The 13,308-nt window shown below is 38.5% G+C and overlaps 1 protein-coding gene across 2 annotated transcripts in view; it reads right to left on the reverse strand.

Moving 5' to 3' along the window:
- Positions 1 to 1,453: 1,453 nt before the first annotated feature.
- ITGA1 (integrin subunit alpha 1) overlaps positions 1,454 to 13,308 on the reverse strand; it is a 181,440-nt gene continuing 169,585 nt past the window's right edge. For both annotated transcript variants that reach the window (XM_061393555.1, XM_061393556.1), the window contains exons 29-30: positions 8,126 to 8,211; positions 1,454 to 2,370 (exon numbers count right to left, since the gene is read on the reverse strand). In XM_061393555.1, coding sequence (XP_061249539.1) covers positions 8,167 to 8,211 — 45 coding nt within the window. In that variant the 3' untranslated portion in view covers positions 1,454 to 2,370; positions 8,126 to 8,166. The remainder of the gene's footprint in view (positions 2,371 to 8,125; positions 8,212 to 13,308) is intronic.

Consider the following 13,308-nt stretch of genomic DNA (forward strand, 5'->3'; position numbering starts at 1 on the left):
TATAAATATGGAAAAAATAAATATGTATGCTCAGAAACAAGATAACGTAATGTTAGTAATTTCTGGTGCTGGTGAAATGATTGTTTTAAAATTATTTTTTTCTGAATTTCAAATTGCGTTACAATGTGAATGTTTCCTTACCCTAAAAGATTTTTTCCTAATCTAAAAATTGTCACTCATTTTTAAAAAACAATTCAAATAGCTACTCTAAAGAAGAAAACAGAAATTATCTGCAGTCCCTTTAACGATCACTTCTATTTGGTGAACATTGTTACTAAAATCTGCTTATGATTATCACATTAACTTTATTATCGGACACCACAAAGGATAAGAAAAGCGAATGTTGTGTCTATGCTCCAGACTTAAAAATAACGTTTCTATGTCTGCCACTTATTTTTACAGAGAATATTTCCCGATTCTCTCTACTACTTCCACTGCACTTTCCTCCTGGGTGAAGGGTGAAATGGGAAAAGAATTATTGAGCTCACAGTCAGAGAGAAAAGATAGTGCATTGGGATCATGTACTGACACAAATTTGGTCCAGGACCTTACAGATAACCTCTTCATAAGTCAGTCTTTTTCTTCCATAAAAATCTCTCCTTCACTCACTCTACTGCGTAGTTTGAGGATATAATCTTTTGTAAGATAAACACATGTTATTAAACTTCTTCCAGCATTTACTTCTAGCCCTTATATATGAAATTATTTCTTTAACCTATAGGCTGAATAGAGAAAATAACTTTTTCACTTAGTTTTTTTTGGTTTTATACTATGTGGTCCAATCTATTATTATGCAGCAGATAATTTATTATTAAAACATCTCATTAGGAGAAGATATGTAGTAATAATGGATTCTGAGGTTTTTGTCTCAAGTTTGCAAAACACTAATCTCATTGCTATATTGTGTACAGGAAACACCACAGACAGACTGCATTTGCTTTTTGTTTTTTCCGTTTAGAAGCATTAAAGTGGAAACCTACCAAGGAGCTAAAAAAAAAAGGTTGGTGCTCTGGAAGAAATACTAATCTTGGACAAAATTCGTGTACTTAAAATCACAGCAGTCACATTTTTCTTTGAAAGAGTCATTTTTTTTATTAACATATAAGACAGGATGCTCATTTACCTTGACGTAAAATACACAGCTGATGTACAAGATAAGATAGAATTATACAAAAATACCAAACTTCTGACCTCAAATCAGTGTACAGGATGCACCATATATAGGATATTCAAAATAGTTTTTTGCTTCCTCAGCTATTTCTAATTATGTCATCTTAAATCATTGTTACCTGATAACCAATTTCTTTTTTAACATGTGTTGAAATCAGGCACTTAATAAATGACTAGAATCAAGAGATTTAGTGCTTCTTTGTTCTTGAATGCAATCAAAATATTTTCTTCTAACAAGTCGGTCCAATAAAAGCCATGTAGAAATGCACGCACCCTTGAGCTGTTCATTTTAATGAGTTTATTCTGAGGTAAATAGACAAGCAGTGAATATACTTTATGTTAGACCATGCAGAAAAGTTTATTAGAGTGAGTATGATACATGTTTCAGGGCAATAGTTATTATATACAATGTTTTTCTTTTTAATAAAATGGACACTTTTTTTTACACTATCTGTTAACAATTTTACAACCGGACACTAGTAACATGCAGTACACCGTTCTCCCTTCAGGCCAGTGTTCCTCCTAAGGAACACAGAGGGTGGCTGTTACGTCTTGAATAAAGGCAGGGGTGTCTCTCAATTAAACACCAAGTATCGGGATGTACTGTGTGAAATGGTTCTAGAATGAAGAAGATCTGAGCTGTTGCTGCTTCAAATGATTGTTTTTATTTGAGCCAAAGCATGTTAAACTTCAGGAAATTAACCCTACTTAACAGACAGGTAAGAATATACTTTTACTCTTATTTAATCAACAATTTACTTGTGTGAAGTACATTTGTTAGTATTGTGGCCAGGTATAATGTGGGCTAAAAATGCTTACAGTATTTTGAGGAGTAATGGTGTGTATATAAAAGATAAATAGCTTCAGCCCCTCCCCCACATTTTTTTTCTGTCTCTCAAAATGCAAGATGTCTCAGGGACACGGCAGGAAGATTGTCACCTGTCGTTGCGCCAGTGATGCTAAGACCTCTCAGAAAGTCACCATCAGTGTCTGTGTGGTGACTCCCTACTGCTTGGCTACTCTGTAGCAGAAAGAAACAATTATACCACTCCTTGTTCCCCATCCAATCCTCTTTCCATCTCCTGAAATACAGAGTTGGGGACAGGGACTGTCAGTAGGGGACTGTTGAATTCTGGCTTTCATTCTTCATTTGGAATATTTCTTTAAAAAGTTTGGTTCCCAGTCTCTGCATAGATCAAACTGAAATAAAAGATTAAATGTGGAGTCTCAGTCTCTTGCACAAAAGCTCCTGAAATTCCAGACTTACTCTTTTTTCATCAAGATGTAATTTGAAATATGGTAACATCAAACACAATCATAGTTATGAGTGTCCCTGGTATCCGCCCAGTATTGCCATGATTTCCATGGTGTCAGATAATTAAAGGATTTCCAAGACTCAATTCACCAAGAAGGAACATCCAACCCTCAAGGCCTTGCAAGGGGCACCAGGCTTCAGATGGCCTTGCCAAGAAGACCCAGATTAAAACCAAACATCCCCACTGTACAGATGAGAAGAGAAGAAGCCTATTGGAGGGCAGAAAGCAGAGAGATCCTGAAAATGGCCCCTGGGTCCTACTGCCCAGTCGGCATGACATTGAAATTCTCTACCCTGCAATGAGAGGAAATGCAAGGAAGTCCTGTATAATGTTCTGAACTTAACAGATATGGGAGAAAGGCTTTAATGTATTTTGAAAGGAAAGAAAAAGCTGATCTCAAAGCAAAGAGCCCAACATTAGAAGTGATAACTCATTCTTGTATTAATATATTTTTGGAATGGTAAAACTTCAGCATGTGCTTAAGAGTGTATTTGTTGTGGGAGGGTTGATCCTGGGATGTAGTGGGTTTGGGAGCTCAGGTTTAAGAACTGGATGTCCTGGGGACCACATGTTGTGGGGACAATGGGCTGGGGACTGAAGAGCCTCCACACACACCTGTACTTTTCCTCAAGGTTGATGGTCAAAGGCTGTTGCTTGGAATTGCTAAATTCAAGGTTAAATTTTAAATTGAGGATCAAAAATACTGACTCTTTCACCAGATTACAATGTTAGATTTTAACTTTTTTTTTACTGTTGTTCTTAAGATGTTGCACAACAGTGCTCCCATTCAGAAATGGCAGCCTTCAGCCTTCTGGAATGCAGAGTTCATTTCCAGTGGTGGTTTCAGAATTTCTGGGTAGGAAGTGATCAGGGACAGCAAACTGATTAGAATCCTGTTGCCCAGTGGATTCACCTTAAAGTTGTGTTTGCATGAAAATGCCTGCTGTTTACAGTTAACTTGTATATTTTAATTAAAAAGTAGTAGCATCATTTTGAGGATTTTAAAGCTCCTCTTTTTGATTTTAGTTTATATTGTAATTTCCATGGATGAGGATGGGGACTAGGGGGTGCTGATGGAGACCCATGGAAGGGCTAAATCCTGTCAGCCCCACACTGCTGATAGTGTCCCAATAATGGTTTGTAAATTCCTTAAAGATGCTCCATCTCTGAAGTGCCTTTCATCTTGCCCTTATTCCATTTACTGTACCAACCCTTTAGATTGCTACAGAAGAAGGGAGAACTGACATCCTGTGTAAGTGATCAAGTCACAGCAGCTGGAATTCACAGCAAACAGAGCACATATTTTAAACAGATTTTTCTCCAGGAGTCTTCTCATACGTGTCCCTTGGGGAGAAGACTAATAGAGGGAGACTTCAGAAGTGTTGAAAATCAACGAAGGATACATAGGATACTAGTTCTAAAAGACTGACTTGCCAGGAAGCTTCTTTATTTGAACAATACTGTGACTATCCTGGACACAGGAACCATGCTCTGAGCCTGAGTCTTCCCTAGTTTTCTCAGTGTTGTGCAAAGAAAAGACAGTTCATTCACAAGGAGCAGATTACAACATGTTTGACCGAGAGGATATCCGGTAGGAAAGCGCAGTGAACAGATGCCAGCGGGCACACACTGCAAACTGTGATCCTTCTGGGGCCACCTGCAGAGAACACACCAGCTCTTCTCTCAGCCTCTCCTCCCACCCAACTTTACTCAAGCATTCTGCAACCACCTCTTGCTTTGGTGCAAATATTTGTTTCCCAATTAAGCTTGCTGCTGCCGCTGCTAAGTCGCTTCAGTCGTGTCCAACTCCGTGCGACCCCATAGATGGCAGCCCACCAGGCTCCGCCATCCCTGGGATTCTCCAGGCAAGAACACTGGAGTAGGTTGCCCTTTCCTTCTCCAATGCATGAAAGTGAAAAGTGAAAGGGAAGTCACTCAGTCGTGTCCGACCTTCGCGACCCCATGGACTGCAGCCTACCAGGCTCCTCTGTCTAAGGGATTTCCCAGGCAAGAGTACTGGAGTGGGTTGCCATTGCCTTCTCCCCCAATTAAGCTTAGGTATTGGTTTTATAAAAGGTAAAATTATAAATTACTATGGTTGAATAAACATCAAATTTAATAAAAGTATGTCCTCCCACAAGCCTCATTTCAAACACAGTTATGACACAGAAAATATTCAAAGATTAAATTGCCCGAGAATCTAGGGCTTGGAGAAAATAACGGAATAAATTGGATCACTGAAGTTCAAACTGAATCATAGAAATTACAAATATTTACAGAGAATGACCTTTCATGGTATGGCTCCAGGGCTCTGGATTCCTAGAGAAAGTGAAACAGCTTCTTTGCGGCTGTGTAGGTCTGATTTTCATTTCATTTCTTCAAAATTATATACATTTTTACTTTCAACTCCTTCCTTTTCCAGCAAGTTTGTATCATTTTATTAATATTAAAGGAAGATTACAATGTTAGAAATTAAGATGGAAAAATGGGAAACTGTGAGCACTTTGTCTACTGGGCTTGAGGGTAGCATTTTAAGAATAATCTGAAATCTGATTGTATTGTGCATGTTTGTGTATGTATATATATACATGCTATATTTTTATTTATCTATCATATCCATCTATCATCTATTTATATCATTATCATCTAATCTGGGTTGGGAAGATCCCCTGGAGAAGGAAATGGCAACCCACTCCAGTATTCTTGCCTGGAGAAGCCCATGGACAGAGGAGCCTGGCAGGCTACAATCCAGAGGGTTGCAAAGAGTCAGACATGACTAAGAGACTTAGCACACACGCAGTCTATCTCAATGGTGTGCTGAAGCCAGCTCATACTGATACAGGAGAACTGACAAATATATTTTCAGGAGTTCTACAAGCTGGTTAGGGTTATGTTAGTAGCTTGAAAATGGCCATGACAAAACAATTTAGATCATGAAAACTGGCTAATAACACAAATCAGGGATTTTTTTTTTCCCTCCAGGAAAGTCAGCTGTTAAATAATTTACCAGTATACCATTATAGGTTTGGTATGGAAAGGGACTTCTTACATAGTTCAGTCTATAGCAAAAGCAACAATTAATTTTTAAACATATCAAAGTTAAAAAAAGAAATATTTTTTGCAATTTAATTTAACCAATAAAAGTTCATAATTGTATCACTTTTCTTATTAAATGTTTTAAAATAATAGAGTTTTATATATTTCCTAATCATTGATTATGTTTTAGGACATCTGTACAAAGCTAATTTGGGATAACTGCTGACATTATTTTAGCCCAAGCTTCTACATTCATGATATCTAGATATTACATAACTATATGCTAAAGTTAAATATTAAAGAAAGTGAAAAGAATATGCAAAGAGGGTGAATCAAACTTTTCTTGTGGTGTAGCTTTTGTGTGTTTATTTCTTGTAAACTGTCACTTGGTGTTGAGGTATTTTTTCTTCAACCTGTGTCTGGGCATGCATGCATGCGTGTGTGTGTGTGTGCGTGCGTGTGTGTTTATACACCTACGTGCACAGATGCATAGACACATACACACATAAGCCTCAAAAGATTACAATATTAGGGAAACAGGATATCTGGCTCATTTAACCGTTTACTTAAAAACCATGAATGACTTATGTTGAAAACTGTGTAGAGCTTGTAAGTAGCTCTTTGATCTGGCCAAATACCTCTTCCCCTCTTTTCTAATATGTTAAAAATGTCATCTTTTCTATTTTTCCCCTTTGGGTTAACAATATATTTAGTTGAAATCTGCATACTCCTGGTTCAGTGAATGCCTTATCTAGGAGTCAGAGAACAAGTGTGAATTAAAAAAAATTTTATCTATCAGATTTATTTCAAAGAATGTGCTGAGCTTGGAGCAGAGCTGCTAAGCAGGCTGTGCACTGGGGGTGTGCACCGTGATGACCCCGAATACGAGAGATGCTTCGTTGAGCAGGCAAATGACAGGTGGAAAGAATGATTTTGGAACCTGGACACAGGTGGTGGGAATGAAGAAAATTCTAATACGGGACATTTCTGAACAAATGACAGGCCAGCAAGAGGATACGAAATCTCTGGAGAGACAGACTTTCTTTTAGCCACTGATGTCCTCAGCACTCCCCAGGTGCCTGTCTTTGACCATCAGGATTTTAGATGCAGACGTAGAGAGCCATGGGGTAGGCTGCCTCTGAGTCCACAGATAATTCCCTGGAAATTAGTTTTTAAAAAAGAAATCCGTGGCATTTGATTATTTTCCATTGATTTGCTGCTTTATGAGAAAAGTAGAGCCCAGGATTTTCTAGATGAGTATGGATTCTGATCTTGTGACAGTCAATCAGGTAGAGAGATGGAGTTGCTGCAGAAGTAGCAGCCAATTTTACAGCAGTAGTTCACACATACATTCATTCATTTGTTGTTGTTTTTTCCAAGAAATGGAGCAACCTAGGAACTTATGCTACAGTAGAGTCCGATGCACCATAATGATTACTTCAAGAACAAAGAAGCTCATACAAAAGTGTGATGTCTTTCTGTTGGTGTGAGGTTTCAAACTTGAAATTCTTTAAAATGCATTTCTGGAGATATATTTAAATATTGATATGCCACACTCACAAAAGCAGTGGCTTGTTGGTAAAATGCAATACTGAAATGAAATACTGCCTTTTCATAAAAAGAATTGTGTTTGGAAAATTAAATACCTTTACAAAGATTAAAAATAAACATACTCTCACAGCTTGAGGGTTTGAATGAACCATGTACCAAAGAGTTGAATCAACTCTTACTTTGGGTTACATCCTGGGACCCTTCATGTTCAAAAGTTGCCCAGAAAAGATGACCAGCATTTCTGCAGCATCCATCAACATTATCAGAAATCATTTTTGCATATACCGCACACATGATTTTTCACGACAAATCAGTGCTATGTCACATAAAACTGCTGTTATTTTTAGTATAAAAGAGTTTTGAGTTTCAGAGTTCAATATCAAAACTGTGTTATATAAAAGCTTAAATTAATCCATTCAGTGCACTTGCTTTTCAAAAGTCTTTCTTGATTTTCTCTCCTAGATAAAATTTCAGCTCAATTGTACTATTTTACAAACACTTTGGAAAAGAAAATTTTCCAAGTACAGAACCCAACACAAAGATGCTGACTGTATTCTCTGTGATTTGATTCTATTTTCAGTCTATACTGTATATAGGAAAATTTTTTTCATTTAAATGGGGGGAAGTGATCTTTTTCAGGTAAAATTCCTTTCTTTGCATTTACAAATGTTGACTATCATGCTGAATGTGGATATCCATCAGGAATCAATGGAAAAAGCTTAATTTATACTATTTTGAAAGTAAATATTTCAATGATCATAAAAATCTTTTTCTGTATTCCTTAAATACTTTGGTAATTTAATATATAAACATATTTGTACAGGTTATTTTTCATCTTCAAAACACTTTGTAATTTTGCTTACTCAACAAAAATGAGTAATTATTTAAAAATATTTTTCAACATTTTATAAAATATATCTTTACGGTACTGTTTTTGGATCTTGCTTGATCTGTTATTTTCTAAGTGACTAATCCCTGATGGATTACATAACGTTATGTGACTATGTCTTTGATTGCGTTTATTAATTTCTTGTCACATATTTGAGGCAAACCTGAGGATTATTGAATAATTATTTCTTCTCTTCCAAATATTTCATTTCTCCATTTTCTTCTTTAGTGGTCTTTTGAAGAATCCAATCTTAGAGAAAATATGAAACATAACACAATTAGTTATTTGAATTTAGGTAATAAATATTAATCTCAGATAAAATTTAGCTTAGTAAAATGTTAGCAATTGTGGGCATACAAATAAAATAATCAAGAGGTATTCTTTTCAACTGACCTATTAGATAATATTGAACGTCAAGAAATGACAGTTATTGGACTTCCCTGGTGGTCCAGTGGTTGAGAATCCGCCTGCCAATGCAGGAGAGTTGAGTTCGATCCCTGGTCTGGGAGGATTCCACATGCCTCAGTGAGACTAAGCCCCTGTGCCACAACTACTGGGCTTGACTGATGCAGCTAATGAAGCCTGCAGGCCTAGAGCCTGTGCTCTGCAACAGGGGAGCCACCAGAGCGAGAAGCCTGTGCGTTGCAACCAAGACCCAGTGCAGCCAAAATAAATAAATAAAATTGAAAAAAAAATAAAAAACCCACAAACAACCCCCCCTAGTAGATTAGATGATACAGAAGAACAGATTAAAAAAAAAACCAAAAAACTAATCTATGTAGCAAACTAACTTAAAGGGCTCTGGAAAAATATTTTGGGAAACACGTAAACTGTAGTTATCCAGCCCTGTCTCTACTTTGCCATCATCTTTCTTTTTTAAGCACATGTCAGAGAAATTTCCATCGAATAATCAATGGTCATAAATTGAGGTCATTAGAGATGATGGTGAATCTGGTAGGTACACTATGGCTAGGAGGTTGGGGAGATTTCTGAGTTGTCTGGGTTAACTTTAAAAAGATATATTTTTATTTTTGGCTCTGCTGTGCTGGGTCTTCGTTGCTGCGCGGGCTTTGCTCTAGTTGCGGTGAGCGGGGGCTACTCTTCGTTGTGGTGCTTCCGCTTCTCCTTGTGGTGCCTTGTCCTGTTGTGGAGTGGGCTCCGGGAGTTGCTGTGCATGGGCGCAGCAGCTGTGGTTCCTGCGTAGCACCAGCTTAGAATTTGTGGCACATGGACTTAGTTGCTCCACAGCATGTGAGTTCTTCCTGGACCAGGGATTGAACCCATGTCTCCTGCACTGGCAGGCAGACTTTTTACCACTGAGCCACAAAGGAAGCCCTGGATTAACTTTAAATGTATTAGCACATCCATCTATGTAGGCTTGACATAAAAAGACTCTTGAAAACACCCTGTATCATTTGGATATGAAAATGAAGTAATTGAACATATGAAAAATTCCACGTAGTGATGAACGTGGATCACTTTTCATGATGCATTGTGATAAAAATTACAAGTGCTTTATTATTTCCAATTATATAGAATAATAATTTTAAAAAAAGGATAAAGAATCTGCCTGCCAATGCAGAAGATGTTAGAGATGAGGGTTGGATCCTTAGATTGGGTAGATTTCCTGGAGAAGGAAATGGCAACCCACTCCAATATTCTTGCCTGGAAAATCCATGGACAGAGGAGCCTGGCAGGCTACAGTCCATGGGGTTGCAAAGCGTCAGACATGACTGTGCCCATTATATTGTTACGTTAAAAAAAAAGGATAGGAGCTGGAAGGAACCTTTGCAATATTCTAATCTAACATGGGTATTAAAAAAATTTTTTTAAAAGGTCCTAGAGAAATATTCTTTTAAATCTGTATTCTTTTAAAAAATTTGAGAGTGGATTATAATAGTTCAAGCAAAGACCATGAGTTAATTCTTTATGTGGCACCTTCATGTCATTTTAATCATGAAAGAAAGTGAAAGTGTTAGTTGCTCAATCGTGCCGGACTCTCTGCGACTCCATGGACTGCAGCCTGCCAGGCTCCTCTGTCCAGGGGATTTTCCAGGCAAGGATACTGGAATGAGTTGCCATTTTCTTCTCCAGGGGATCTTCCTGACCCAGGGATCAAACCTGGGTCTCCTGTACAGCAGGCAGATTCTTTATCGACTGAGCTACCAGGGAAGGTCTCTTTTAATCATAAAGTTGTGGTAAATTATGCAAGGGAATCCTATTTTTTCTTAATTATTATAAAACAATTGAGACTTCTAAGGGCATAAATGGTGAAAAGTATGCAATTTTAAATTAGAGAAGTTTTACTCAGGGCTTTATGTCTTCCTCCACTCCAGAATTTAGTTGGTGGTAGACATCACGAGTCCCTTGGACTGCAAGGAGATCCAACCAGTCCATTCTAAAGGAGATCAGCCCTGGGATTTCTTTGGAGGGAATGATGCTAAAGCTGAAACTCCAGTACTTTGGCCACTTCATGCGAGGAGTTGACTCATTGGAAAAGACTCTGATGCTGGGAGGGATTGGGGGCAGGAGGAGAAGGGGACGACAGAGGATGAGACGGCTGGATGGCATCACTGACTCGATGGACGTGAGTCTGAATGAACTCCGGGAGTTGGTGATGGACAGGGAGGCCTGGCATGCTGCGATTCATGGGGTCGCAAAGAGTTGGACACGACTGAGCAACTGAACTGAACTGAACTGGACATCACAAAAGAGGTGACGATAGAACAAATGAACATGAAGAAACAATATATGTGTCTTCCCTAGAATACAAATTCTCCTACATGTATCAGGCCTTTTTCTCTGAGCCAAATCTACGCATTCTGGATTCACAAACCATTAAGGCTTGGAACTTGTACCTGCATGTCCTGAGTCGAAAATAAATCAGACAAAGCTCTCACAAAAGCAGGTGGTGAATCATGACTTTTCTCTTTCCTGCCCTGCCCAGTTCCTGATCTTTTCTTCTTCCCTCTCAAGTTGTTTTTTTTTTTTTTGCTTCTTTTCAACCTTCCTTTGCTTTCATACATTAAAAGCTTAGTTTTAAAACTTAACTCCTGTTAACAAAAGTTTTCCACCCAACTGATTCTATTAACATTGGGTTTTCAGTGCAAGTTGGGTAATTAGAGTGAAAACTAGGAAGATACATGTTCATAGCTTCAAATTGGACAGGGCCAATTCTAGTTAACATTTGTAACAAGTTAAGTTTGTTTCTAGTACCCAAACTTGCTTTATAGTTTTCACTTTCTTTTTCTGTTTGTTTTTACTTAATGATCTTATTTGTATTCCCCCCTAATTAAAAACCCTGTGGCAAAAGTCTGATTAAACAGTCCCTGGCAGAAATACGTGCTCAACGGTTGTAATATGGAATAAGTGTTGAATGAAAACATTTATCAGTTCAATCGCTCAGTCCTGTCCAACTCTTCGCAACCCAATGGACTGCAGCACACCAGGCTTCCCTGTCCATCATCAAAACATTTATATTAACATATGAAAGGCTACTAGATAGCAGTACTATCCCCCACTCACACTCCCCTCACAATGTGCATATTGGATGAGGGAACAAAGCTATAGGATTAGTAAATAAATCATTAAGGGTGGCTCTTTAGACATCAGTGTAAGATCAAGTTAAGACAGGAGCAATCTGATTTCTCAGGGTTCCTTTGTGGACCATATCATTCTATCCTTTTGGTTATGATGACTGAGCTTCTCCCTTAGCAGGTGTTACCAGATTTCAGGACATACTTTCCAATCTATTTAAACCTGTGTCCTCTAAAGCCTTCGCCCATCAAGGTTAAGTATAGTAAGCACCTACTAAGATTTTGTCAAGTCTTAATCTCTTCGATGCATGCTATGAAGATAAAGTTACAGAGACTGTGCCTTTTGAAATCGAATTCTAGTTCCAGGAGGAATCTTTCACCTGCTTCCTGCACAAAATCTCAAACTGAGAGTTTTGATGAACTCCCACACAGTTGGGGTTTGGAAGAAGAATGAAGAAAGACTAGTCCTGAGGTTTCTGCTCCACTAGTCTAAAATTAGTCTAAAAAGGTGTGTGGGGATGAGGGTAGCTTTTCTGAGCTTGCTGCAGACCAAATGCTTCAGGGAGGTTCAGGCAAGAGGAGGGCAAGTAATCTTTCCAGTATAACAGAGCTGCTGAAAGGTTGAACCCAACCAGGGACAATCACTCCAATACCAAATATTTTTATATATTTCAGGGAGTTCATGACCTTCTTGAGCAAAATCAATGCCTGGAGCTCCAGAGCAAAGAGCTTGCCCCATAGAGTGCAGCAGAGGACTATACTAGATAAAGGCATTGCTTCAACCCAGTCCCTTACTAGATGAGAACTCTTAGAGGGGTTAACTTCCATTTGCTTCAGTGTCCCCAGGTATAAAATATAGTTAAAAGACTTAGTTGAAAAGACTGTAAAGAAAACAGAGTAACTAGAAGCAAGGGAGACCATAGAGTGAGGGGGTTAGTAGCGCTGACACAAAAGTGAAATGGCCCAGATGATTCTCTACTCTGAAACTGACAACCCATGTGACTTTGGGAAACATATTTTTTTCTATGCCTCAGCTTCTTTGCTTACAAAATGAGGTCCATAATAGTGTCTTTCTCATAGGGTTGATGTTAATATCTAAAGTGGAAAAGCTGAAAACAGTTCCTGGTACACAGTAAACACTCAATAAGTGCTAGTTTGCCTCCCCTCTACTGTGGAAATACCATTCTGATTACTGGCATTCCCACTGATGTGACTGAGTTAACTGAACCTACAGGTCAGGAGTGTCCAAAGGCTGCAAAACCTTTGGGCTTAAAAAGAAGATCTAAGAAGCCATCAGAACATATCATCAAGTCATATCCTGGATGGAAGAAGGTGTTTGCTTTTACACTTATGCTTTTTTCAGTGTTAGTCGCTCAGTTGTGTCCAACCCTTTGTGACTCCCTGGACTATAGCCCACCAGGCTCCTCTGTCCATGGAGTTCTCCAGGCAAGAATACTAGAGTGGGTTGCCATTTCCTTCTCCAGCTTTTTTCAGACTGATGACCAAGAAACAGGGCTGAAAATTATTTGTTAGCTTTAAGGAGAGGTATGCAGCTAGAGAGACTACTCAGATATCAGCTCTGGCTTCCCTCTTCCCTTGGCAGCAGTGTCCTAAAACTGTATGAGCAAGTGCTGTGCTTAGAAGACCATACTGAAAGAAATCACCAGTAAAATGTCCTATTACAGGTGCTTACAAACAAAGAAACCATTTTCTACGTTCCAAGCACACCCTTGACACTGCTAAGCCAGGCCTTGGGTACCACAGTGTGGCAAAGCCAGGTATTACAGACAGAGCGTGGATACCCTGCAAA

Source organism: Bos javanicus, chromosome 20 (assembly GCF_032452875.1).
Source record: "Bos javanicus breed banteng chromosome 20, ARS-OSU_banteng_1.0, whole genome shotgun sequence".
Lineage (NCBI taxonomy): Eukaryota > Metazoa > Chordata > Mammalia > Artiodactyla > Bovidae > Bos > Bos javanicus.